We start from the raw sequence: 27,206 nt of genomic DNA, 5'->3' as shown, positions 1-27,206 counted from the left end.
TCCAACGAGTCTGTATGTGTCTCGGTCTCCTGTCGGAGCTCTCACGAAATTACCCCAGCTTCTCTAATCATCAGTCACGTGACCACTGAGGGTCCGGGACCTGCCTCCGGCGGCCGGGCTCTGCCCGGACCCGTAGCTCGCTTCGCTCGAATTTCGGGCCCCAGTCGCTCCCGGACGGTCCCAGCAAGCTCGCGAAGCGAGCACAACGGGGTCTGGGGCAGCGCCCCAGCCGCCGGAGGCAGCGTCAGTGCTAGTCATGAGATTCATTATAGTTTGTTCGGTTCCTGTAGGTTTACGACTTTTCTGTCCCTGTTGAGAGTGATAGCCAAGGACCGGGTCTGTTGAAGGGTACGAAGGTATAGTTCGTACGCGGGCATGTATCCGTCGACAAACTGCCTGACTTGAGCGTCGGTCATTCCCGAGCCCTTTTTCTGGATCAGGTCGTGCTCTTGCTGGGTTCGCCATTCGTAGATGTAGTTGAGATCCAGAGCCTCAATTTGAATTAATGCATGGAATTTCGACCAGATTTGGTCATATTGTGCTAATGCTCGGTTGACGAATTTGACATGGTCCAAACTGTGGTGTGACAGTGGGCCCGTTGAAGCCTTCCAGATCTGTTCCACCACTGATTCTGGTAATTGGCGGAATCCAACACACCATCCCTCGAAGAGAACTATGTCGTAGTATGGTTTGACGGGAAATGTATTAGTAGATCGATCTCCTTGGCCCTGGAATGCCGATTTGTCGTATCTAGGAGTATTGGTTGGTTTCTGTTGTAACAAGTCATCAAATACATTTAAACACAGTTTGACATCGTGAGTTCCCGGCAGTCCACGATGACTGACTAGTTTGTTGTCAGGATTAGCATTGGATAAGGCGACCTGGTCTTGATGAGTCAAATAAACATCATCTAATGAAAAGTCCACTACATTTAGGTTTTTACTCCTTAGAACCTTGGCTACAGCAGCTACCACAGTTGACTTGCCTGATCCTTGTGGTCCACTAATACCAATTACCAGAGGAAGTTTCCTAACTTGAGCATTTTCCTGCTCAATAAATGCTTTATGATATAGCCCCAGAATATATTTAGCAATAGGGTCGGTGCTCGCGGGTCTTATTGCCATGGCTATGAAATTGTTTTTTTGCTCTGTGATTATCTTCCTTTGTCTGATTAATTTCTTTTAAAATTGACACAATTTGCCATACACATTCAGCTTGAAAATTACCAATTGGACTCTAAATTTCATTAAAATATTCAGTACTAGTCTGTTAATTATTGTTTCGCTGACATATTCACCCACTCTTGCATCCCGCATGAGATCCTCACCGATATAGCTGTTTACCGAGTTTACCGAGTTTCCGCTAAGTGGGGTTATCGGCGGGCCTGTGGGGGTAACCTCTACCGTCTACTGAGAGACCAGGGCTGGTTTACACAAAAAAGAAGAATGAATACATAAAAGAACTGAATTTGGGCTCAATTGCAAAGCTACTAATACCTTCCGTCGACCAGATAATTTCTAGATATGCGATAGAGTGACCACTCTAGAAAGTGTCGGCAGAGTGAACTTGTGGCTTGAGCCACGCAACGCTTAATTCGTGAAAAGTGACATCTGGCTCAAGCATCTGATAATCACTCCAGCAGATAATCAGTGATTGAATTAGTACTGGAGTAGAATCTGGAAGTGCTACTCAGAATACACCATCCCTCTGACTACAGAACAGCCGTAAATTGTGAGGTGACAGTTTTGGATTCGATTTTGAGAACCGCATACTCTCAATGGTAACTTTTCCATAATTCATCCTTCGAAAACGAGCATTACATTTTAAAGGACATATTTCCATACTTAATGGTGCTCAAGAAACTACTTGGATCACTCAAGGGACTTTCTGGCAGCCAGAGATCACAACGCTGGCTTCTCAATCGCATCACACACCACAAACTGCAATGGCTGCGGTACGTAATACAACTCCACGAATGTAGTCCAATTCGCATACGAGCTCATAAAACCTGTGAAAACTAAAGGTGTCAGGTCCATGTTTACTTTAAACCGCCGTCCATATCCGCTTCCGAGGAACTTAGGGTTAATCTTTTGCCGATCACATTTTTCGCGCTCGGAACCCCAGGTCTGCCTCCGGCGGCTGGGGCTCCGCCCCAGACCCCGTGGCTCCTGCTTCGCAGGAGAGTCTGGGACCCCCTCACAACGACTCGAGCGAAGCGAGAGGAGCAGCGGGGTCTGGGGCGGAGCCCCAGCCGCCGGAGGCAGAGTCCGTCCCCGAAACCCGGGTTAGAACCCGCAGCTCCCGCCCCGTAAAAATTAGTGTGTATCTCCAAAACATGAAATTTCAAGTGTGTTAACGAGAGAGAATGAAAAATTGGAGGTCAGAGACGGGATCACCCCCTGAATAACCGCGGCTGTCGAGCCGCCAGGCAGTCCGAGTTGGGCCCGAACGGTGGAGAAGCGTGGGTTGGGGTTCTCGTTCCGCCGAGCATGGACCGCCAGTGGTCATATATATGGTGGAGAGAGTCATTCAATTGACATTCCGCTTGGACAGATTGAATTCTCCAGAGAAACATGTCGTCAAAATTGAGAATCCTGGTTCCTGTTAAGAGAGTCATTGACTCTGCTATTAGACCCCGTGTAAATAAAGCGCAGACTGGCGTCGAGACTCAAGGTGTCAAGTTCAGCATAAACCCATTCTGCGACATTGCTCTTGAAGAGGCCATTCGTATTCGTGAAGGATCGAAAAGTTTAGTAGAAAAGATCCATGCAGTTTCTGCTGGATCAATCAAGTCTCAAGAGACTCTTAGAACTGCTCTTGCCAAAGGTGCTGATGAGTCGACCCTGATTGATGTCGGTGACAAGGACTTAGAACCTCTGTCAGTTGCCAAATTACTAGCCAAGGTCGTTGAGGCCCAAGACTCGAATCTTGTTATTCTCGGTAAACAAGCTATTGACAACGATTCTAATCAAACCGGCCAATTGCTTGCTGGATTACTCAACTGGCCCCAAGCTACCAATGCTTCTAAAGTGGAGGTTGAAGAGTCGTCTGGATCAGTCACTGTCACCCGTGAAGTTGACGGCGGTTCCGAAACAGTCAAAGCCAAGCTTCCTCTTGTTATTACGACCGACCTTCGTCTCAACGAGCCCCGTTACGCATCTCTGCCCAACATCATGAAGGCCAAAAAGAAGCCTCTCAAGGTAGTCAAGCCCGACGACCTCGGAGTCGACGTGTCGAGCCGTCTCGAGATCCTCAAGGTCACCGAGCCACCTGTCCGCCAAGCCGGTATCATAGTCGGCTCAACCGACGAGCTCATTGAGCGTCTAAAATCAGCAGGTGCTGTCTAATATATTTTTGTGACATGGTTTCTTGCTATGAGGACCTGCCTCCGGCGGCTGGGGCTTCGCCCCAGACCCCGTTGCTCCTGCTTCGCAGGAGTTGCCAGGACCGTCGACGGAACGACTCGAGCGCAGCGAGAGGAGCAGCGGGGTCTGGGGCGGAGCCCCAGCCGCCGGAGGCAGCAGGGGTAGAAATAGGACATAAACAACGTTAGAGTAGACAGGATCACGACTATACGACAGCACGAGCGCGTCGCATGGCCTCGATTCTAGCTCGCAGTTCCGAGGTGACCTCGGCGGCTCGGCGCCAGTTTTCGGGGCCCGTGGTGGTCGAGGTGGCTGCAGCGGATGCTGAAGAGACCGGGATTCGTGACGGCGATGGTGGTGCTTCGGTCATTTCGCTGTCTTCAGACATGGCAGTAGCTGCTGGTGGTGGTCGGTGAAGTGGTCGGTAGCCGGACATGGAAAGACTGTTTTCTTTGTCGGGACCGGTATTCAATTGTCGCTGGAACGATGACGACAATGTTTTGTAGTACTCGTCATCTGGCATTGATGAAAGACCGAGGTTGCTAAAGTCCACAGACCGCCTCAGCGCGCTATTGGCTGCGTTGTGGGTACGAATCGACGATGTGGAGTTTGTAGACGATGTCGATGAGGATCTTGTATCGAGGCCAAATTGCAATGTCATAGCTGGTGATTTAGGTGAAGACGAGGTTCCACGACGGTGTGTCGATGCTCCTGCGGATTTGCCAGTGCTTAAACTTCGCAGCATGCTGCTAGATCCGGGAGTAGGTGCTGCTGTTTGGTCGGTATTGGCATATTGTGGACTCGGTTGGGCCATATGCTGTTGCTGGCGCATTAGCAGCGACTTGACTCGCTCTAATTCAGCTTCTAATTTATTGTTGCGAACACGGTATGTCTCGAGATCAGAATGTAATCGCGTCAGTTGTGTTTCTAGACTTTTGGTCTTTAATGTTTCATTGGTTTGTTTCTCGATATGTTCAGCAACTTTTCGTTGAGCTTCCGATAATTCTTGCATTAACCTGTTTTTCTCGGCTTGATCTTCTTGTGCTTTCCATTTCATCTGCTCACGTTCTCGAATCCACTCAGCTCGTTCACTTCGTAACTGGTCTAGTTCGACTAATCTAGCGTCTGGAATGGCCGATGCATTTGATGCTGAACTGGCAAGTGGTCTAGATGCTGGTTGTCGAGATTGGAGCACCCGGTTGGTCAGACCGCCTGGTCGAGGTACACTTGATGGAGGTGGAATTGATGGTTGGTCGTCAAAAGGAGCTGAATTGGCTGATGATAGTGATGAGGCAGCAGGTTGGGAAGTTAGTTCTGGTGCCTTGACAGGACTCACCAGTCTTCTTCTAGCTGCTGGAGGTGGTTTTGCTGGAGTACTTCTCATGCCTTGAATAGATCGAGCTGCTGGTTTAGCTGGGTTGTTAGCTCCAGGGTGTCCTGGGTGTCCTGGATGTCTATTAGCTGCCTGACCAGGTGCTGCTCGTGCAGGAGCTGGTGCTGGTGCTGGAGCAGCTTGGGCTGGTTTAGCGATAACCACGGCAGACTCAAAAAACTCCTTAATTTTGGCTTTCTTGATATCATCGACTCCATCAAGTGATGCATTCATAGCACGCTCGCCAGTGATCTTCATTAGCACACCAAGAACCTCAGCACCTCCTGTTCGCACAGGTTCCTGTGTATCACTCAATAATTTAATGCTTGATTCAACCATAGACTTAACTTCTGATGTATTAGGAGAAACTGGCGTGGTTTTCAGACACCGCACTAAAAATTTGGCAGATTCGATCTTGATTTGTGGTGTTTTATGCTTGAGATGTTCAAGGGTCGTATCAAGGACAGATGAAAGTGATGTGGATTTATAAACAGCATCAAGAGCTGCACCAAGAGCCTCGGCCACGGAAACTTTCTTCTCTTTGGTTCTCTCCAAAAGAGGGCCTAAAACTGTCGACTCATATCGGGCGAAATTTTGTCGAAGACCCTTAGCTAGTGTCTCAACACAGTTTGCAGCCAGTGCAACAACCTGGATATTGGCATCTTTCTGAATACATTTTGCTAGTAATCGCACCATGTCAGTGAAATCATCATTTTCAATCTTCGGAGAGCTCTGAAGTACAGGAAGTAGTTCTTCAAGCGCCTCTTTACGGTCCTTCCACTTTGTCGACCCCATTTGTTCAGCCAAGTTGGGTGATACTTTCGGCAGGATACTGACTGCATCTACAAGATCAAGTGGATCTACACTATCGTCTTCCATACTATCTAACCCATCAGTAGCTCCATTGCCAGCAGAATTCGAGATGCCATTAGCTTGTTGTCTTTCCATCGCTTCTTTCTGTGACTTGATAAATCGAATTTGCTGTACAGTCTCACCACTGGCATCGAATTTACTGAACAGTTCTTCTAGCTCCTTTTGCTGGACTGGTTTAAGCTCAGGAAGTATAAGTGCAGATACACCTTTGCCAAGCCATTTATACAGCTCAACGACTAAATTAGTAGCTTCTGCTCTCACATTCTTGTCAGCATGTGCGAATAGTTTAGGAATATCTTTCATTAAAGGCTTTGGAGACACAGTCTTGGCGCCGAAGTTCTTGAAAATAGCAGTCAATGCTGCCACCACCGCTGCTACCAATTTCGGCATTCGATGAGTTAAAAACGGAGTCAGTTCCTCAATAACAGGATCTGGGGTATCCAGCTCGATATACCACAATAACACATCAGTAGCTGATTGACGGGTACCAGCACGACTGGATGATAAACCCTTCTCCACCAGAGGTGCAACTGTAGTAGCTCGAGTACGCAAACAGGCGTTTGAGCCACCGAACTCTAGGAAAGAAGCCAGCGAACTGATACCAGCCTCCTGTGCCACGACATTGGAATCTGTAACAATCTTTTTATAAACCGCCGGGTTATCCAGAAAAGGTCTGAAACAGGCATCTGACTCTGAACCGGAGCTGGCAAACTGTTTCTTAGTCTCTTCATACGCAGCCAGTCGAACTTTCCACACTTTGTGGACAGCTCTCTCTGTCAACGGCAGGGACGAGTAGTCCTCTTCATCTGCCATATTTAAATATTCGCACACCCGTCTCTGTAGGATAAATCAAGCCAATAATCTATGAACCCTAGAGCCAGTAATGTCAAAACGAGGTCAGTCCGGTCTACACTCCCTATCTGGGAAAAAAATGCTGTATCCCACTGTCCTACAAATGTCGGCACACAAATTCTACAGACCCAAGGCCGAAAAAAAAATAAACCGATCGAAAATAAATCCTGAAACACTCGCTATCGGGATAAATCTAGCGCATTCAGGTTTGTTGTTATGGTATCTGCAGCCAGCTGCGATGTAAATAAACACGCGACATCGGCATCCGCGCGGCAACGCGCCTATTCTCAACGGGTCCTGGAGCTCAGATCCGTGGGTGGTGGTCCTGCCTCCGGCGGCTGGGGCTCTGCCCCAGACCCCGTGGCTCCTCTCGCTGCGCTCGAGTCGTTGCGTGGGCGGGCCAGGCCGCTCTGGGGACCTCCTGGGACCTGGAGAATCCCGTTTCACAGGCATCTGAGTCCGTCCCGACAACAGCGAAGGGACCCCGACGTAACGACTCGAGCGTAGCGAGAGGAGCAACGGGGTCTGGGGCAGAGCCCCAGCCGCCGGAGGCATTTGCCCGTTCAAAAATAATGTACATGGTTCTGGGTTTATGTGATCAGAGAGCTGTCGAGACAGCAATCTGGCGAATGCATGGCTCATAAGAACCGTTTAGTCTAGTTCGTTAGTAACTGATCTAGCTTACGAGAGTTGAGTGTACTCACCATCATGTGGCCTGTGCTTTTGTAGCTGCAGTTTTCATAGAAAGACCGGGTCATGTCTGAACAGTTGAGGATGTTTTTGTAGGCTCCACAGGCCTTGCCAATGGTGTCCAGGGCATTGATGAGCTCTTTCCCCAGTCCTTTGCCCTGCTCATTTTGACCTACTGCTATGTCCTCGATATGTCCTACAATGCCACATTCGTGGATCCTGGATGGTTGTTAGTATTGATATGGTCCAGTATAATTGTAAGTTAGTGGGGTTTGGATTCTGAATGCTTACAGTTTCTTCTCTATTAAGACTGTCCCTACAGCTGCTACTTGACCATTGCTGTTGACAATGACAAGTGTGTAGTATTGGTCCGATAGTCTGTTGACATTATTCACAAAGGAATCGAATTGTGGTCTTGATACTTGGCCAACTGTTGTCAGCTGTGATAGAACTTCGAGAACTCCACGATCATAGTCGCCATGCTCTATTCTCCGGAAATGGTAGTTTTCGGGAAGCTTCATAGTGATATCTACGTCTATGGGGTAGATTCTCATTGTAGAAGCATTCAATATTTGCGTCGACGACGACACTGTCTCATATAAATTGTTGGTGTAGATTGATGATGATTAATCTATTGGATTTTTTTTGATTGATCTGTAGCCAATGGTGCAACCATGATGGAATATCCTTTATCTGACGGAGATTTTAAACTTGACTGCATTGCATTTGTATGCAAGTAAGCTGCAGATGCTAATTAGGATACATGACCATTAAGATATCAGTCTATTTACCATGAACAGAACACAAGCGATCAGTTTGATCATGTCTAGTATACCAGTGGTTTCAAGTATTGGTAATATTAGTACCTTCAAAATATTTTTGGGAAAGGGGGCACGATAACTTAACAATGAACGACCACCAAATATGGTGTATATGGTTTGGATATATCTAATTCTCATCAACGCATTGACAGTCGTCGGTCAATTAGATTATCTTATGTATCCGTTAGAAAGAAGAGTGTGCCAAGGCAAAGAGTTGAATATAAACGATTTTACAGGATTCCGTGTACAGTCGCAATCCATGAGTGGGCATCGGTTTTATCATATTCGAATATCCTACTGTCGGATGGGTAGTCCTGATAATGATGATGCTTATTATCCAATTGTCGATTCGTCTACTATACCGTGGGTCACAAAAATATGTGCACTAGAGATCCATACCCGTAGATCGCAAAAAAACAGTCCTCGGTGTTTTCTGATGGCTCGTCGAAAAGAATATCTAGAAGATATGTGGGAGGATGCTGATTTACAGGTTGTGCAAAGGGGTGAGAAGAAAGCTAGTAAAGGTAGTACTCCTAGTAAACCTGGTAAATCGAGAAAAGTTGGTCGTAAAAGAATAGGCATTGCTGACATTCTAGATAATGATGTTGAAGATGAACCAGGAGCTAAATTACCAGCCATTGGTGGTATACCTTATGTTCAGTATCGACCTGGCTCCTGGATAGGTGGACTATATGAATGTCCTGGCTTGACTGATGACGACGGAATTTCTTGTACGGAGGAGAATGCCATTCCTATACTACCACTAATGGCAGATAACCCATTAACATGGTGGTCGGAATTTCCTGACTCCAGACATTATATTCAAAGAGTACCTCTGCTTTATACATACGACAAGCTAGCACCGTATGAAAAAAAGGGTCTATACTGGGAACATGACATCAGCCTGAGATTAGGAGTGTCCGAATCACCATTTGGTGACCTCCCTCCTAATAACTGGTACGATTATGTCAAGCCAAGCGAGAATTATAGTGGACTGGGATACATTGAGCTTACAGAGAAAAAGAACAGAGAAAACGGTAACCACCAAAATAAAAAATTCAGTTCTAGGTTTACTAATGGGACTGAAAGCTGGTATAAACAGGGCGGAATTCTTCCATATTTTTCTAAACAGATAACCAACTCGACGGTTTCTCTTCCCAGGCGACTTCATCTTTTAAAGCATAAAACAACTAATGGAAGTTGGGAAACATCATCAACATTGATCTCTAAGTCTACACAGGTCTCTAGGCTTACAACTCGACCAGCATTACTACCGCTTCTCTCACCTTCACAACAAGCCAGCACCCCGCAAGACCAACTACAACCCACAGCAACATCTACTCTGATATCCATAGACACATCTGCATACCCAGTTACGACCTCATCTAGACGACCACCATTTGCATCGCCCATTGTGGAACCAATACTTCACAAACTGAATTCTAAACTAGCCTGGGAGAAACATGTCAAAGCGAAGCTCACGACAAAACCAAGCTTAGAAACGCCATCACAAACTCTTTTGTCTACTAAGTCACTTCATAAGCATCTCTCGCCTACAAGCATTCGCATGAACCACCATCCACTCTATGACCGGGGCGATGGGCGTGTTCGAAGACCAATCCGCCCAGTTGTAAACGGCAAGGTCATCATTGCCTGAGCGATCAACCACCCCTGCCATTTTGTTACTTATTTATTTATTTTTAAATGCAATTATTACAATATTTTACTCGTTCTTTTCAGGAGCTTTTAAATCAAAACCCCAAGACTCCTCACCGGGTCTGGTAACATAGTACTTATCGAGAGACACACCATGGAATTCATGACGAACCAAGTTGAACCAAGGGAAGAACGCTAAAGCGTTGTATGAATGAATTGAGGTTCTAGCAGAAACCTTACGGATCCACTCTGGTAAATCGCTCTCCTCCACCTTGTATGGGTTAAGGCCCTTAGCAAGTCGGCTCTTGACCTCGTATCTGTCTTTAGAAACTTCTCTTGAATTTTCAACGGCTCCCTGGAATCGCAAAGAGGATTGTGAGTATGCATTAAGGAAACCAGCAGTTAAGCCAAAGAAAGTAGCCAAGCGGAGATATCTGGGAGATACATGGAAAGACTTGCCAGAAGACTCAATATATGAAACAGCACCCAAGAAAGCAGGGCCCGAGGCAGTAAAAGCAGCAATCTTCAAGTAATCAGAACCTCTGAAGTATTGAACCACCTTGGAAAAGTGAGGGTCGAGATCGATAATCTCATAGTCGGCCTGAGGCAACACAATGTTACCACTGGCGGCAGTCGAGGTCGTGCTGGACATATTTTCGCGTTTTATGTGTATAATTGATCACTATTCGGAGACCTTGCTCAAAAGCGATAAGCAATAGTGGATTAGTGGAATAGAATTGCCTCTGTCAACTGACAAAACCCGTCTCAGCACACACTCTCTATTGTCCTACTACACGATAGTGCACGATGATTTTCAATCGTTTTCATTCATTGGCTGATTTTCCACTGTACGGCTGACCCTAACCTGGGACAAGGTCTGAATTTCAGTGTCGCGATTCTACTCCAAAATATGTAATATAAGTCACTTCAAATTGGAACACAGTTGCTAAATTGATATAGCTCTATCTCCCCGACAATTATCTGGGATTTTAGAATTTTCAGACTGTTGAAAAGTCGAATCTTGGACGACGCTCTCACACATGTACAGAATCGCTATCACGTGATGGATTATATCAAACTGCCGACTGGAGCTTCCTGTGAAAATCAGCTTCACACTTCGCAAGCGCAACCAGAATCCCAGCTGACAACCCCTAGCACCGACTCGAGCGCAGCGAGAGGAGCCACGGGGTCTGGGGCAGAGCCCCAGCCGCCGGAGGCAAACCCCACAAAACGAGAACAGAACTGAAAACATGAGCCGTTACATTACAAGTTGGTTTATATTATGTTAATTTATATAATCCTTTTTAACGAGAAGTGGCTTGGACCTTGGATGGGGCACCCTTGGCTTGTTGCTTAGAGACGACCTTTCCTTGGGGCTTACCGCTCTTCTTGTCGGCCTTCTTCTTAGACTCAGCCTCCTTCTTCTTGTCCTTAGCGTTCTTGATAGCTTGAGATCTAGCAGCTTGACGGACCTCAGGTCTGATGGATCTCTTCTCCTTGATAACATCGAGGGAAGCACCGACAATAGCACGTTGGTGCTTGACGGTACGACGGGTTCTCTTCTTGGAAACCTCCTCAGAGATACCCTTCTTGTGGTGTCTTCTGTAGAGAACGGTCCAGGAGATTCTTCTGGGGTTCTTTCTTTGCTTGAAGAGAGATTCACTCTTGGAGGTAGCGAATCTGAAGACCTTGGAGTCACCACGGACAAAGAGCTTACCCTGGTAATTGTTAGTATTGTATAGTGGTGAAGGTGCGTGTAATCTGGGTGTGTGTGTAGGAGGCATAGCAGCGAGAGTCACAAAATAAGAGAGTATATGAAATACAGTAGTTGCTGGTGACAATATTTGATTGTGTTGAGAGTGAATGAAGTTTGAGTGAATGAAGTTTCAATAAGAGTCGAATGTGATATCATGTTCATATTTATCTCGAATTTGATAGAGTAATAGTCCAAACTCTTGATATCTCAAGTCGAAGTGATATTTGAGCATACCAGGCTCATACACAATTCAATAGTACCATCCTTCTGACCATAGTCGATATCAAATTGTCAAGTCGTACAATATACACTCAAATGTCGTGTAACTCATATTTCACCTGTCTCATTCATTCCTGTCACAACTGACGGTCCCACTAGCACCACAACACCACAAATCATTTTGGATATATCATAAATTCAACATACTCTTCCGGGATAGATCTTGTTGCCAGAGAATGCGTCGATTTCAATCTTCATTTTGGCTGTAGTTTGTCGAAATTTTGGTGATGTCGCAATACAAGTATCAAGATGGACCTGCCTAGCTTTCGCTTGTCGATATTGGTGAGTCGTCGAGTGTGAATTGGCAGCGACGAGTGCAGCTGGCCATATTTCCGTTTCAGGCAATATCTTTCTAAGTATGACTGTAATTCACCTCAATTATATTGCCAGTTTAGGAAATTCATGATATAAAAGCCCTTGCCCAGTGATAAATTTCAGCGTTCACAAACTCAGTGTGAGCCGCACTCAATGATAATGCAGGAGCGGCAGCGAGATAGGTATGAAAAGTTCGTGATCTTATTTCTTGACTTTTTCTCTTCTTTAAACCTCGTTTCACTTTCCCCTAATAATTATCTTCCTACCGGAGTGCAGATTATAAATTAAGCGCAGAGATGGTGAGTACTAACTAAAGGAGGATTTCATTTATATTTCTTGATTATACGAATTTTTGTAGAATCAGAAGATGAAATAAATTCTTTTCTGCTGCTTTTAACATGACCGTATACTAACTCCCATTTCTTCAGGCCCCTAAAGTCAAGAAGAATCAAGAAAACGTTAACTCCAAGCTTGCTCTTGTGATCAAGTCTGGTAAATACACCCTTGGATACAAGTCCACCCTTAAGTCTCTCAGACAAGGTAAGGCCAAGCTTGTTATCATTGCTGGTAACACTCCTCCTCTCAGAAAGTCTGAGCTCGAGTACTACGCCATGCTTTCCAAGACCACCGTCCACCACTTCCAAGGTGGCAACAACGAGCTTGGTACCGCCTGTGGTAAGCTCTTCCGTGTCGGTGTCCTTACCGTTCTTGACGCTGGTGACTCTGATATCTTGAGCACTCTTGCTTAAATATCCTTCAATTGTAGTATATTTTATTAAAAGTTCTTCAGTTGCTTCTTTATTTTCTTCGGTACGGGACTGCCTCCGGCGGCTGGGGCTTCGCCCCAGACCCCACGGCTCCTCTCGCTTCGCTCGAGTCGAAACCTGGGGTCCCAGTTAGTTTGGGATGTGGCGATGGGATACTATAGAGGATCCTGAAGATTGATTTTAGTCGGGATGCTTGGGCAGGCAGGTTGTGTCTCGTATCAACTGCCAGATGGGAGCTGCGATGCAGAATGGCCCACTGGAGTTGTAACAGGTTGGCTGCTGGCCTGCAGGCTCGACTGTCGAGGAGCCCCGAGATGCCTGGTTATAAATCTGCCCAGGGCCTTGCCGAATTATTGTCTAAAACATATGGCTCTGACAGTGCTGTGTTTCCTACCAGAATGCAGGGGTGACAGTTTGCCAATTGAATTACATGTCTATGTATGGATATAACTATATATAGGTATAATTATAGCTAGCTATAGGACACCTGCTTGGCGCTGAGCCATCGTCCTTGATTTCTATTACTTATCAAATAATTAATTTATTAATTTATTGATATGAGGCACTCCATCGACCCAAGCAGGAAGATGTGTACATATGCTAACCATTGACACTTCAGATGTCGTCAAACAAGAAATCACAGAGATAAACTTCACGAAAAAGCCTGCGTGCCCCCTCACTGGCTCGCGAAGCGAGCACAACGGGGTCTGGGGCAGCGCCCCAGCCGCCGGAGGCATCAACACAGGGACAGCCAGTTTGTTTCACGTATATTTTTCAAAAATTGCTAACAATGGGAGGCATCTTCTTTAAATAGTGGTAGCAAGCTGTCGCCGGTTTCCGCGCATTTGTTATCTGTTTTCCCAAATTGAACATCCGCCTTTTATACAAGATGCGTATCGTTACCATCCTGCGTTACCCGTACTTGAGCCGGATATGCATACCTTAATATATATACTACCCCTGAGTTTCATGTTTGACCGTTTTGGGATTTGGGAGGAAAGCCGTCGTCGCTATTGCCAGTTCACAGGTCTGAGCTGAGGTGCATAGTGAAATCACCGACTTTATTATTTAATCAGTTGGGCTCCACTGTGTTAAATTTGATCCCGAAACTTTGTTATTAAAATTATTTCTCGTCTTTTAAACCTCATTTAGACTTTTCACGTGGTTCGTCTATCCTATTGCCATCTCTTGTATAATATACAATTTGATGGATTATTGGAACTGTTATCAGCAGTTCTAATATTAGCAAAAGGTTGTTTCTGTGGTCATTTCTGAAATTTGACGTCATTATTAAGGTATGGTCATGTAAATGATTACTAAAACACGGGAAAGCGTCACTAACCTTATCTTAGCCTAAATATTTTGATTTGTCTATTTCAACAAGGTTCGTGGAATTAGCTAGAGTTCTAACCTCTACCTCCTCTAAGAAAGCTGCCTCATACGCTGCAGTCTGCACACCTCACTGCCACAAGTTGCTATCGTTTGTTATCAGCTTCCCTCAATAACATTCTTGACTGTATCTTTTACAAGACCTCACTCCATCTGATATAGACTACACTGCATTTTAACAACTGTTACTGACGGGACGGATTTTGATAATTCAGTAACTGACACGCGTAGTCTTGGATTCCCTTCCTGCCTGCCTCAAACTTTCCGCATCACCACATCACATAAACTGGACACTTCCATTGCTGGAATCGCTTGTCGACCCATTTACTATTCTCTTGCATTCGGACTGACTTGGTGTTAAAAACAAAATTCAAGATGCCTCGACCAGAACCAAGAAAAATCTCGTTCAACGTATCAGACCACTATCAAATATTGGAAGTAGTCGGAGAAGGCGCGTATGGTATTGTGTGTTCGGCTATTCACAAACCTTCGGGACAAAAAGTAGCTATAAAGAAAATCATTCCATTCGACAAATCCATGTTTTGTTTAAGAACTCTACGAGAGATAAAACTGCTTCGACATTTCAACCACGAAAACATTATTTCTATTCTGGACATTCAAAAGCCACCTGCATATGATCCCTTTCAAGAAGTTTATCTGATCCAAGAGCTCATGGAAACTGATATGTACCGAGTCATTGGTTCTCAGACCTTGTCGGATGACCACTGTCAGTACTTTATCTACCAGACTCTACGTGCTCTCAAAGCTATGCATTCTGCCAATGTACTACATCGAGACCTGAAGCCCTCTAACCTTCTTCTCAACGCCAACTGCGACTTGAAAGTATGTGATTTCGGACTCGCTCGTTCTGCTGCGTCCACTGACGATAACTTCGGGTTCATGACTGAGTATGTTGCGACCCGTTGGTATCGAGCTCCAGAGATCATGCTCACCTTCCAGGAATACACAAAAGCAATTGACATGTGGTCAGTTGGCTGCATTTTGGCAGAGATGTTAAGCGGTCGCCCTCTCTTCCCCGGTAAAGATTACCATCACCAGCTGATGCTCATATTGGATGTCCTAGGTACACCTACCATGGAAGACTACTATGCCGTGAAATCGCGACGTGCTCGAGAATACATCCGCTCACTGCCATTCAAGAAGAAGACGCCATTCCGAGCACTGTTCCCCAATGCCAACCTGCTAGCAGTAGATTTGCTCGACAAAATGCTCGCATTCAACCCCTCAAAGAGAATCACAGTCGAAGAAGCTCTCAAGCACCCCTACCTAGAACAGTACCACGACCCGGACGACGAGCCCACTGCTACACCTATCCCGCAGGAGTTCTTCGACTTCGACAGGAAAAAAGACGAGCTGACCACCGAGGAACTCAAACGCATGATCTACGACGAGATCATGCGACCCATCGATCCCCGTCCCAATTAATATCTATCCGCATTTGACTAATACATCTCGCTGCTAACACTTGTGCCTGGTCTGCCTCCGGCGGCTGGGGCTCTGCCCCAGACCCCGTGGCTCCTGCTTCGCAGGAGGCTGCTGGGACCGTGGACGTCACGACTCGAGCGGAGCGAGAGGAGCCACGGGGTCTGGGGCAGAGCCCCAGCCGCCGGAGGCAGTCTGGCAAGGAGATTCGTAGCACTGCGTTTCTATAATAATAGCTAGTATAAAGAGTCATAAATATTGGGAGGTCATGAAATGATGGGGGATGGCATAAATATAGACGCTGGTTTAGTCCAGACGTCTGTGTCTGTAAGGTTCTGGTTCGTTAACATAAATACCCAAGCCAAACTGACCTGGTCTTGGAGTATGTACAAAAGATGGGGCGTGCGAGGGGACTGATCCATAACTGTCGAGTAGTGGCGAGGGCTGGACGATGGGAGGGGTGTACAGCGAAGTGAGATTCGATGTCAGTGGAGGCGGCAGTGTGGGTGCTGCCATTGGCTCGGCCACTTGGGTATATCTCTCTTGGACTCCTCCATAGGTGTTTGTGGATTGATACAAGGGTGGTGATGGGGTGGACAGCTTTTGAGTGGGCTGGGGAACCGACGACATCTGACCTGGGTAGTACATGATGGTGGATGCGACAGGAGTCAGGCTGTGAGACGGTTGTCTGTACCCTGACAAGTGAGAAAATGCAGAGAAAGAGCTACTGGACGAGCCAGTAAGAGGCAGACTGGAAACTTCACCAGATTGGGTCTCACTGGGACTATCTACTACCTGGTAGCCAACCTGAGGTGATGCAGTTCTATGACTGGGGAACTGAAGAACCTGCTGATGTGACTTCCAACGAGCATCGTGTACTGGAACTGGATGTGCAATATGAGGTGGTTGCACAGGCGATGGTGGTGGGACAGACGAAGTGGCAGCTTGAGTCACCGGGACAACATGAAACACCTGTCTCGAACCGCTGTAATTCGAAGCGGGGGTATCAGAAAGAGGCGTCATTTGATATTGCTGTTGGGGAGCTGGCGAGCTATATCCAAAGCTGCTCAACTGGTTCATAGATCTAGAACGAGACAGTCTTTCAACACCATCTTCTCTATACATCTGAACAGCAGATGGCAAGTACTGTGCCTCGGCATTCCTGCTATAAGTAGTAGCGGACCCAGCTTGCTCGAGTCTTGCTCTACACTTGAGAACATGACGTTTGCGAATGTCAGCACGAGTGAATCGCCTTGGACACCAGTCACATCCGTATGGACGTTCGCCTGTGTGTCTCAGCATGTGCCTTCGAAGGTGCTTGCCATGAGTGTAAACTCTGTCACAATGGGTACAGCAAAACTTGCCCTCAGAATTCTTGATATCTGGCAAAACAGTTTCAACTGTGATGTATGATAAGTTATCATACGAGGCAGACCTTTCAAAGTTATTGAAGTTGCCAATACCTGGAGTGGAAGAAGACGTCCTTGGGATTATACTGGAGTCTGGGGTGGGTGGATATGCAGCCGATGAAGAGGTCCAAGAGGAAACCGAGTCGGCTCTTTCCAGTTTGACTCCTATGGAAGAGGGATCAAGACGTTCCAATTTCATACTGCTGCTGGCTACCGCAGAAGCATCAGATCTGAAGGGTGGATCAGGACGCTGATAAGGAACGCTTGCATTCGGATCATAATGAAATGATCCAGACATAGTTTTATAAGGCAACAAGACAGAATGATCAATAGGAGAAGAGTCAGGTTGTCCTTTGGTTAAAGATTGCACTTCTGAAGGAGGAGTGGAAACGGGCGTAAATAGTTGGATGGACGCCGGTTGATCAATCATTATAATACACTCTAATTTCAATTGGCAACAACAGTCTTGATCAAAGCTAGAACTTGACTGTTATAACCCAATTGTAAGTGAATCAAACGGGAAGATAAAAAAAAAACTAAAAATAAAATGATAAGTTAACAGGGTCCAGCCTGATAAATTATTAAAAAAAAATGCCAAAATTGAAAAACAACAAGTGCCTTAAACTTGTACCATTTATAAAACACCGTACAAGTTGACTCCGCTTGGCTTGTTATTTTTCACGTCACCAATTTAACTCAGTGGTATTCAGCTAGATTATCTAGTTCGCACCAAAAGCTAAGAAAACAACAAACCAACGGTAAAAAGTCACAAAATTCAAAACCTCAAACTCCAGACGTAGCGAAGTAGATATCATTTATAGCGGCACAGTCTGGACTTCGAAAAATCACTGCATGTAGATCGCCAAATTTATTTCACATTACTTTTTTTAAGAGGGTGAGGAGCTATGACCAGCACACAACTGCAGTTGCGACATATAATTGCTTTTGTTCAACAGTTTTAACGATATACAGTTACTTTACCCCAAGAGGTATTTACCTCTGTCAATCACATTTATTCTCCTTCATCCACAGAACGAAAGGCATTGGCCCCAAAAACGAAGCCAAACTGAAGTGTGGCATGCTTTGCAGCACAGAAAGATCTCAGCCATTGAGTGGACCTTGCTGCAAGGACAAGGAGTATTTTAATTTCAAGACGGGTTGTGTACAGCAAGCACTAAGACACGAGCTCACATATGGCGAGTTTACCGAGGTTAAAACCGGTGATGCTTGGTGTCTCAATAATGAGCTTAACTTTATTCTAATTCTAAATTGACTTTTTGCCAAGATGAGTTAGAGTTTACTGGTTTTACAGTTAGTTCAGAAGGTGGGGGATTAAATAGCTAAGTGTATATATCTCAATAATAGATATGAGCATTTTTTATCAGACGAAATTTGCCGTGTCAAAAGGTTCGGTTATCATCGGTGTCAAAAAAAAAAAAACAATGGGCATTTCAAAGTGGATATTGAATGTCGGCGACAACAGGCGCATACCCCATGGGAGTGTGTAAAAAGAGCCAAGAAAAGAAAATAATCAAATCGACCAACCAGAGCCGTTTGACCACCGTTGAGATCGAGCCCCACTCTATAAGACATATGAGGTCGGGGATCTGAGACAAGTAAACTGTTGTGAAATATTAAATTGACCCCTATTAATCCGATGATTGGTGCATTTTTAATAATTTGGAGTGCCTCATGTCATTAAGAGGGGGGTTGGATTAGGATGTTTTCAGGAACCTACCCCTATTGTATACATTAACGATTTACTAGATAATTTTGTATTTGACATATATCCGAACCTGCTGCTATCAGTACCGTAAAGGACATTAAACGGACGTGGTGAAGAGCGGAGAAGCACGTTTTTTAACGGACCAGATTTCTGCAACACTATTTGGCGTTTAACCGACCCCCTTTCCCCAGAGACTTATCCGCTTCTTACTAACAGTCGTCTGGTAGTTAGGACGCGTTTTGAGGGTTAGCACCGTCCTGTAATTTCCCCTCACTTGTGGCACTAAGTGGTTACATGCATATAGTTGGACTTCGGCGTCTCGAGTAACTTTCAGGGGCTCGAGAGGCTAGGCTCTGTCGTTCATATGTCAAATAGGCCACTTTTGTCATTTTGCATATTTCAATTAGCCCTTTTAATACTAGTTTGGGCAATCTCTAACGGCGCAAAATTTGGCAGCTGCACCTCGATGTAGATCTCCGCTGGTATTATTTATCCAGCATTCGAGTCAAACCTACAGATATACTAGTTTGAAAATTTTAGCACATCATGACAATTGTGTTGATTGCAGGGTCAGTGTTTATTGTTTATTATGAACATTATGAATAGAACAAAACGGCCGTTGATTCGTAATGAGACCAGATTTTTTTTGTGGATGTCTTTTGTTGCTAGAATCTTCACATGCTTCGATCAGTACAGACACTTGTTCCATATTGACTTGCTTCGTGGAAATTTCCCGAATGGGAACGGCCAATTTTTTGAAATAGGACTTTTTTTTTGTTTTTTTTCGTTTTTCATGATCCTTCATGCACAGTTTGGTAGTTTACGCAGTTGATGCAAGCCGCCCGCAAATTGACGGACACGGGTGGACAACAGTTAACGTTTTGTTCCTGCCGCTCGAATTGATGTTCCTGCCAATCGGTTTTTGAGTACAGGTGATATCGCTATTTTAAACGAGCGACAAGAGTTGGCTCGTTCCTCCAAAAAATGTTTTATCAGCAACAGTCGGTATCAATAAAACCCGACATTTGTACAAGGTCTCCTAGTATTTGTAACATTGCAGTTGTATTTGTGGCCAGTTTCATGATATCAGCGGACGCATTCAGATAGACATGATTTTCAACTGCCACCATTGATCTAGATGATCCTTTCTTAATGTAACGGAGTGAGTCGTCGTTCCAAGATAGTTTGCTGATAGACAATCGTTTGACTTGCATGGCCAGGTATCACGGTTCTGTTGAGCATTTGAGCAGTTGCGGCAATCACGGTCAATCGGCGACTTGTGACGTCAAAAATACTGGCGCCATGGCTAAACAGACTAGATTATCAGATTGCTTAAATTTACCAGGACTGGCTTGGATTTCTCTGTCATAATACATACTCCCTAGCTTAATAGAAATAGAAAATGGTAATATAGATGATAAGCAGGCGAACAGACGGCGTTTGCAGTTTCAAAAGCTTGGTAAGCACCAGGATTGTGACCCACCTACGTACCAAGGCTGTCTCAGTAAATTGAGCAAGAAGTTGGCAGTTGGCAGACAAAAAAACAACAGCAGTGACGCGCCGTGTTCACACCAGCATTTCTAGCTGTGCCCAAAAAAGGCCGTATCAAATAACAACATGTAGCTAACCACTAACCAGCTAACGACGATGGCTAAACAATCTGGAATAACATTAAACCGTGAGAAAATCGCCGCCTCAAACCAATAAAATATCTGAAGCCATGGTCGTGAACGGAGTGGATTATCAGACTTTCTACCCCTGGATATCCTTACCAATTCTACCAGACAGCATACCGGTTTTCATTCCAGTTTAACGGTATCTACCATCCGCCCAACGGTGTGTTTATCCACGTATATGCAGCAGTTTATACGGTTCACGCCTTGAACATGTTCTGTGTGAGGTGTTCGCCTTTGATGTGAGGTGTTCCCCTCTGAGAGGCAGTGGATTTCTCGTTGGGTAGAGAGCAAATAATGCCAGCAGTAAGGGCCAAACTGAGACATGGTGAAATACAGACATGCAAGTACATAATAATTAAAGCGGTTGCGGCAGCCCTGGCTACAGCTTGACCCAGCAAAACACATGTTCCAAGGGTAAAGCTGAAACAAACAGGGCAAAATAATATCTGTAGGCGTCAGTCATTGTTGATTTACTGGCAATATATTTTACCGAACATATAACTCATCGTAGATCGTTGATCGCTTGTAAGGCGGAAACTGTGGTGTCGAAAAGTGAGACACTTGGAAAGACCCTTTTTTTTTGCTGCTCGCTCGCTTTTCACCCGCCATGTCTTAGAACCGTCTGTCGGCTAAATCTTTTCACGCGACTTGTTTCCTGTTACTGAATATGCACAATGCAGCCATTTTAAAGTTTAACGGTTCGACTAGCGATGCTGTCATGCACCACGTAAACTATTACTCAAGTGGGCACATAGATTTAATAGACGAATGTACTGATATTCCCGGTGAGCTCCTTGCTGGTCCGAGTTGGCAAATTTGCTCGACAATGATAAACCAACACGGGTCTTTTCCCTCATTGTTGATGTCCGCCTGACCCACTACCACTCCTATCACTCCGGTTTCACCCGCACCTCTCACCGGGACCCGCCGGGAGGGGGGGCCTGCCTCCGGCGGCTGGGTGTCAGGTGAGGCTTCCGAAGATGCACGGCTGTTTCATGTCCGAGATATTCGGAATACTTTATCCATGTGGCATGCGAAACCATTATCTAAAGATAAGAATTATCAGAATAACCAGGTTAACCTTTAAGATTCATATACACTTACTGTGAGATAAAGTTGTATGAAAGTCGGTTAAGTTCTGGGAGTAGTCGCACTTGAAGGAGGTTTTGAATAAGGATTAATATTAGTAACAGATGTTTTAATATCTAAAGAATAAAACTAATTGAAAGAGCAAAATAGTACCCTTTATATAATAATTGAGAACAAGATGAAAAAGTAGAAAAGAATCTTTGAGAAGAAAATAAAGAAAAGAGAATGAGGCGAAATTATTAGATGAAACAAAACATAGATCAAATGACCAAGGAGAGGCGAGTGTGAAACGAGCCAAGACAAACTGGAGACATAGGAAGTGGAGCAGACGGCATTAGCGTCAACATGAAACTTATCAAGGAGAAGTTATAGAGAGATAAGTCGGCGAAGACGACATGAGATGCAGAAGTATGCATTTGGAGTGATGTTGAAGAGAGGCAGGAAGACGGCTGACATGCGGAGGTAGTCGGTAGAGGTCGGAAGATAACGGATAAGCTATTGGGAAGCCGGAATCGTGACAGTATCTCCTCCCTCCGAAGCGACGAGCGTAGCGAGTCGCGAGAGAAGAGTGGTAGACTCTGGAGAACGACACTTGGAAGCATAAGCGCGAAGGAGAGGGTAGTGGTCTCGACCAAAGCTGGAAAGGGGAATCCAATGTTCATGTTTGTGAGCCCGAGTGGTGGCGTATTTGAAACGAACGAGGAAGTAAAGTTGGTCGGGTTGGATGTGATGATCCACGATCTTGTCGATAGGAAACGAGAAGTCACCAACAGTGAGATGAAGGATGTTGATGGAAGGATCGTGAAGTGAATGATAAGGGGACAAGTGAGAAATGTGAAAAACATCGTGGGTTTTAAGAGTAGGAGGAAGCTGAAGACGATAAGAAGTAGGGTTAACAACTTCGGAGACAGCAAAGGGACCGAGAAAACGAGGTAGAGTTTTCCGTTGACCTTGGAGTTGAAAGCGGGAAGAACTGACGAGAACAAGATCACCAACATTGAAAGTATACTGGAGATGATGGCGGTTGTAGTGTTTCGCGTAGTTCTGCTGAGCTTTAGCAAGGTGCCGAGAGAGAGTAAGGTGGGTACGGGAAAGGTGTTGAGAGGACTCAATAGGATGGCGAGGAGTAAGGGGGAGAGTTGAAGGAGGGGCGAAAGGAACGCGAGGATGAAAACCATAGTTGGCGTAGAAAGGAGTAAAACCAGTGGCAGAAGAAACTGAATTATTGAAGGCGAATTCAGCATCTGAAAGGTTGGTGGACCAGGAATGTGGAGTAGCAGAGGTGAACGACTTGATGTAGTTAGAAACAAACTGATTGAAGCGTTCAACTTGACCATTGCCAGCGGGGTGAAGAGGAGAAGTGAAGTGTAACTTGATGCCGGAGTTATGACAAAAAGTTTTGAACTTGTCAGATTTAAAGGTAGAACCATTATCTGAAGTGATGAAGTCCGGATAACCATGAAGCCGAAAAATATTCAGTTGCAGATGGGCGATGAGGTAGGATGCAGTATCTGTGGTAGAACAACGAATCAGATGAAGCATCTTGGTGAGACGACAGACGATAACAAGGATAGCATCATAGGGTTGGTTAGGACCAGTGGGAAGATTGGTGATATGATCCATGGACAGGGATTGCCAAGGGCGTTCAGGGATCGGTAAAGAGATTAACTGACCAAGAGGTGGACGGTTTTTTGGTTTGCTAACCTGACAGAGATGGCAGTTTTTCACGTAGGGATGGACCGACGAAGTCATCTGGGGCCAATAAAAGTAACGAGAAAGAAGGTCAAAGGTTTTGCGGTAACCAAGGTGTCCGCTGGACGGAAGGTCATGAAAAAGACGAATAATATCATTGATGAGAGTCGTAGCATGAGGCGGAACAAAAAGACGTTCTCGATAATAAATGAATTGATCATGAGTAGTCCAGTGATGGTTAGTTGTGAGGGGAAGATTGGGTGCGCTGTTATAGGCAGCGAGAAGAGCGGTTGACAACTCGGGGTAAGAAGTCAAGGGGTGTGAAAACGCAGAGAACTCAGTGGGAGAAGGAGACCGAGAAGGGGCGTGAGAAGAGATGGAAGCGATGATCGACTTATTAGGAGATAAGGAATCATCAGAGTTACTAAGGAGAATAGGTAACCGAAGAGGTTGGGTTGAAGAGGAAGAGTTGAGATCAGGTAACCGGGAATGAATATCGGTAGGAGTATTCAACAAGTAAACGAAACGAACCATTCTTGTTAGGTACAAAGAAGACAGGAGACGCGATGGAAGAGGTTGAAGGTCGAATATAGCCTTTGGAAAGATAGGAATCTAGATATTCTGTCAAGAGCTTCTTGAGGAGGGCTCAAAGGGTAAACACGAGCTTTGCGCAGTGCCGCATCAGGTAGAATGTCAATTTTCATATCAATTCAGATCGATGAGGAGGCAAAGAAGTGGGGACAGTATCAAAGACCTTAAGAATCCGAGAAGGAATAAAAGAAGGGGGATCGACGTTTTCAACAGTAGTAACCAAGTAAATCCGGGAAGTAGGAGTAGAATTGTGAGGGGATCTACGGTGTTTGTACTTATAACTACGTTTGTGTTGATTATGAGGCGGTTTGTAAGAAGACCGACAGGAAGCAAACGAAGCGGGTTGAGAAGGTACAGGAGCTTGTGGCATGAAGGGACCACAAGTAGGAGTGACAGCGCGGGGAGGTAATGGCTGAAGTGGATGGGGTTGGAAAAGATTAAATTCGAAAGGGAATTTAAGAAACCCTGCACCAAGTACCATGGGATATGGGCAATTAGGAACAACCACAAACTTAACACGATAAAATTTACCTTGCCAATTGATACTTAACGGAACCTGAAAATGAGTTCGAGCAAAAGGGGCAGTTGCATTATAGGCATAGAGATCAAGATCGGCAGAGATAACACCAAGATTATGGCGAGCTGCGAAATCATAATCAATAAGACTAGATTGTGCACCAGTATCGACATGTGCTTGAACAGATGTCTCAGATCCAGTAATCGGGCCAAAAGAGACTTCTAGAAACTCATGAGGAACACAAGCAGGAACTTCTGCGAACATCAAGTGGGATAAGTAAAAGGCATTAGATTGAAGAGTGGAAGAATTGGAAGTGGCGGAACTGGAGGAACCAGAAGAGGGGGAATCGACAAAATCATCTTCATTAAGATCGGAGAGATCATGATCTGAAAGAGCTTGTTCATGGAATGAATCGGGGAAATCCGAAGAAGCGGATTCAACAGGCTCAGTTTTCACTGTGATCATGTGAACACGAGAAGAAGGAGTAACAACCTTGGAACGAGAAGTAGAACCAGAAGATTTTGACGAAGGTTTAGGAAAGGAAGAAGACTGGGAAGACGAGGAATTAGACACAGGCTTAACAGAACACTGTGCTACAGCATGGTCTGGAGATGCGCAATAAAGGCAAAGCTTCTCTTTTTCGCGACGTCGTCTCTCTTCAGAAGAGAGTTTGCGAGATGCAGAGCGTGAAGCAGAAGAACGAGAACCATTGTTATTAGCATTGGAAGAGGTGTCAGTACGACGTTTGTCATAAAGACGCAAAGCGAACGCTTGGAAGTGACGCTGAAGTTGATCATAATCATACTCGGGATCGACATCATCGGTGTGACGAACCAAGTCAGGTTGAGTAAACCCAGCAAGGTAGCCATCAATCCGTTGACTCTCATTCCAACCAAGTTCAGAAGATAATGCGCGGTGAGTCGTGTTGTAAGTAGGAACTTGTGACAAAGAAGAACAACGTAGATTGCGGAGTTCAGACTCACGTGCCTTAAGAACATGTCGGGGAGAAATATGATAGAGATTAGTCAAAAAAGTGAAAAAACCTTCAGGAGTCAAGCGAGCTAGAGAATCAGGGGGTTGCTGAAGCCATAGTTGAGCGGTGGCTTCAGGGACTGAACGAAGAAGGATCTGCATACTAAGACCAGATGGGATAGGCAATGACTGAAAATGTTGACGATAAGCAGAAATATAACGTGACAGAGTATTAATATCACCATTCCAGGGACGGGGAAGGGGAATCTTAAGCAAGTCACCAGTACTATAAAACTGCTGTGGAACAGACAAAGACTGAGATGGCTTAGGTAATGCAGAGTGTGAAAGAGAATGACCGTGAGCACCAGAAGAGTCAGAAGAGTGAGGTGGGCTGGGGGGGCCAAGTGGGGCGGAAGGACCAGGGGGACCAGGGGGGCCAGAGGGACCGGGGGGACCAGAAGAGGAAAAAGTATGTGAAACATCAGTGTGAACTGAAGTGGGAGCTGAGGTGGTAGTGGGAACCGAAGAATCCGAAGTGGAAGGAACAGTAGGAACTGAAGTGGTATGGGAACCGAAGAAGAATCCGAAGTGGAAGGAACAGTAGAAACTAAAGTGGTATGGGAACCGAAGATGAATCCGAAGTGGAAGGAACAGTAGGAACTGAAGTGGTATGGGAACCGAAGAAGAATCCGAAGTGGAAGGAACAGTAGGAACTGAAGTGGTATGGGAACCGAAGAAGAATCCGAAGTGGAAGGAACAGTAGAAACTAAAGTGGTATGGGAACCGAAGAAGAATCCGAAGTGGAAGGAACAGTAGGAACTGAAGTGGTATGGGAACCGAAGAAGAATCCGAAGTGGAAGGAACAGTAGAAACTGAAGTGGTATGGGAACCGAAGAAGAATCCGAAGTGGAAGGAACAGTAGAAACTGAAGTGGTATGGGAACCGAAGAAGAATCCGAAGTGGAAGGAACAGTAGATTAACTGAAGTGGTATGGGAACCGAAGATGAATCCGAAGTGGAACGAGGCGGGTAAGGAATATAACCGGAAGCATTGAGGGGCTTACGCAAGGAGGTTTAACTGACATCAGGATGAGGTGGAATTGGGGACCGAGATGAAGCTGAAACCACAGTCTGCGAAGCGCCAGGGAATGTTCCAGAAATAATGTCAGAAGCAGATAGCAGTTCACAGGTTCAACAGGAGCTTCTGCAGTAGCTGGAGGTTGAGAAAATGACTGTGTATCAGCATGCTGACGAAGGTTGTCCGGAATGGGGCTAACGTTACAACGAGAAGAGGTATACTGAGGGTGAAGAACGAGTCAAACGACCAGCGTTGACAGGTGCAGAGGAAACAGTATTAGAACTCATAATCGTCGAACATGGTTAGCAGGGGTACTGATCAGTGGTGTGAGGTGATAAGTCTCACGGGAGAAGATTTGCCTCGGGAAATGACTATCAACAGACAGCCTATTCATGAATAGGGGAAATCGAACACTCTGGGAATGAGGGTGGGAGGGTGGGCAAAAAAAAAAATTTGCACCCTACCAAGCTCAAGGACATCCTAAAGATAACCTTATCAAAAGATAAGATAAAGTAGAGATATTAAAACATGATTGTCAGGTGAGGCTTCCGAAGATGCACGGCTGTTTCATGTCCGAGATATTCGGAATACTTTATCCATGTGGCATGCGAAACCATTATCTAAAGATAAGAATTATCAGAATAACCAGGTTAACCTTTAAGATTCATATACACTTACTGTGAGATAAAGTTGTATGAAAGTCGGTTAAGTTCTGGGAGTAGTCGCACTTGAAGGAGGTTTTGAATAAGGATTAATATTAGTAACAGATGTTTTAATATCTAAAGAATAAAACTAATTGAAAGAGCAAAATAGTACCCTTTATATAATAATTGAGAACAAGATGAAAAAGTAGAAAAGAATCTTTGAGAAGAAAATAAA

At 45.2% G+C, this 27,206-nt stretch overlaps 9 protein-coding genes across 9 annotated transcripts; 3 read left to right on the top strand and 6 right to left on the bottom strand.

Annotated features, from left to right (window-relative positions):
* Positions 1–266: 266 nt before the first annotated feature.
* TDA10 (Tda10p) lies at positions 267–1,124 on the bottom strand (the record flags this gene model as incomplete). Its single annotated transcript, XM_018881599.1, has 1 exon — positions 267–1,124. The coding sequence occupies one exon, from the start codon at positions 1,122–1,124 to the stop codon at positions 267–269; it is 858 nt and encodes a 285-aa protein (XP_018734176.1).
* Positions 1,125–2,573: 1,449 nt separating this feature from the next.
* Positions 2,574–3,347, top strand: CIR1 (Cir1p; the record flags this gene model as incomplete). The annotated part of the gene is made up of 1 exon (XM_018881597.1): positions 2,574–3,347. The coding sequence occupies one exon, from the start codon at positions 2,574–2,576 to the stop codon at positions 3,345–3,347; it is 774 nt and encodes a 257-aa protein (XP_018734175.1).
* A 223-nt stretch (positions 3,348–3,570) lies between these two features.
* On the bottom strand, positions 3,571–6,423 carry STU2 (Stu2p; the record flags this gene model as incomplete). Its single annotated transcript, XM_018881596.1, has 1 exon — positions 3,571–6,423. One exon carries the CDS (start codon positions 6,421–6,423, stop codon positions 3,571–3,573), a length of 2,853 nt encoding a protein of 950 aa, XP_018734174.1.
* Positions 6,424–8,277: 1,854 nt separating this feature from the next.
* AWJ20_4517 (uncharacterized protein) lies at positions 8,278–9,630 on the top strand (the record flags this gene model as incomplete). The annotated part of the gene is made up of 1 exon (XM_018881595.1): positions 8,278–9,630. The coding sequence occupies one exon, from the start codon at positions 8,278–8,280 to the stop codon at positions 9,628–9,630; it is 1,353 nt and encodes a 450-aa protein (XP_018734173.1).
* A 66-nt stretch (positions 9,631–9,696) lies between these two features.
* AWJ20_4516 (uncharacterized protein) lies at positions 9,697–10,281 on the bottom strand (the record flags this gene model as incomplete). The annotated part of the gene is made up of 1 exon (XM_018881594.1): positions 9,697–10,281. The coding sequence occupies one exon, from the start codon at positions 10,279–10,281 to the stop codon at positions 9,697–9,699; it is 585 nt and encodes a 194-aa protein (XP_018734172.1).
* A 652-nt stretch (positions 10,282–10,933) lies between these two features.
* RPL24B (ribosomal 60S subunit protein L24B) lies at positions 10,934–11,413 on the bottom strand (the record flags this gene model as incomplete). The annotated part of the gene is made up of 1 exon (XM_018881593.1): positions 10,934–11,413. The coding sequence occupies one exon, from the start codon at positions 11,411–11,413 to the stop codon at positions 10,934–10,936; it is 480 nt and encodes a 159-aa protein (XP_018734171.1).
* Positions 11,414–14,510: 3,097 nt separating this feature from the next.
* FUS3 (mitogen-activated serine/threonine-protein kinase FUS3) lies at positions 14,511–15,581 on the top strand (the record flags this gene model as incomplete). Its single annotated transcript, XM_018881592.1, has 1 exon — positions 14,511–15,581. The coding sequence occupies one exon, from the start codon at positions 14,511–14,513 to the stop codon at positions 15,579–15,581; it is 1,071 nt and encodes a 356-aa protein (XP_018734170.1).
* Positions 15,582–15,884: 303 nt separating this feature from the next.
* AWJ20_4513 (uncharacterized protein) lies at positions 15,885–17,417 on the bottom strand (the record flags this gene model as incomplete). Its single annotated transcript, XM_018881591.1, has 1 exon — positions 15,885–17,417. One exon carries the CDS (start codon positions 17,415–17,417, stop codon positions 15,885–15,887), a length of 1,533 nt encoding a protein of 510 aa, XP_018734169.1.
* A 6,453-nt stretch (positions 17,418–23,870) lies between these two features.
* Positions 23,871–25,412, bottom strand: AWJ20_4512 (retrotransposon-derived protein PEG10; the record flags this gene model as incomplete). The annotated part of the gene is made up of 1 exon (XM_018881590.1): positions 23,871–25,412. The coding sequence occupies one exon, from the start codon at positions 25,410–25,412 to the stop codon at positions 23,871–23,873; it is 1,542 nt and encodes a 513-aa protein (XP_018734168.1).
* Between the last annotated feature and the right edge of the window lie 1,794 nt (positions 25,413–27,206).

This window comes from Sugiyamaella lignohabitans, chromosome C (genome assembly GCF_001640025.1).
Source record: "Sugiyamaella lignohabitans strain CBS 10342 chromosome C, complete sequence".
NCBI lineage: Eukaryota > Fungi > Ascomycota > Dipodascomycetes > Dipodascales > Trichomonascaceae > Sugiyamaella > Sugiyamaella lignohabitans.
The sequence above is the reverse complement of the archived record's forward strand: the minus strand, read 5'-3'. Positions and strand labels throughout refer to the sequence as shown.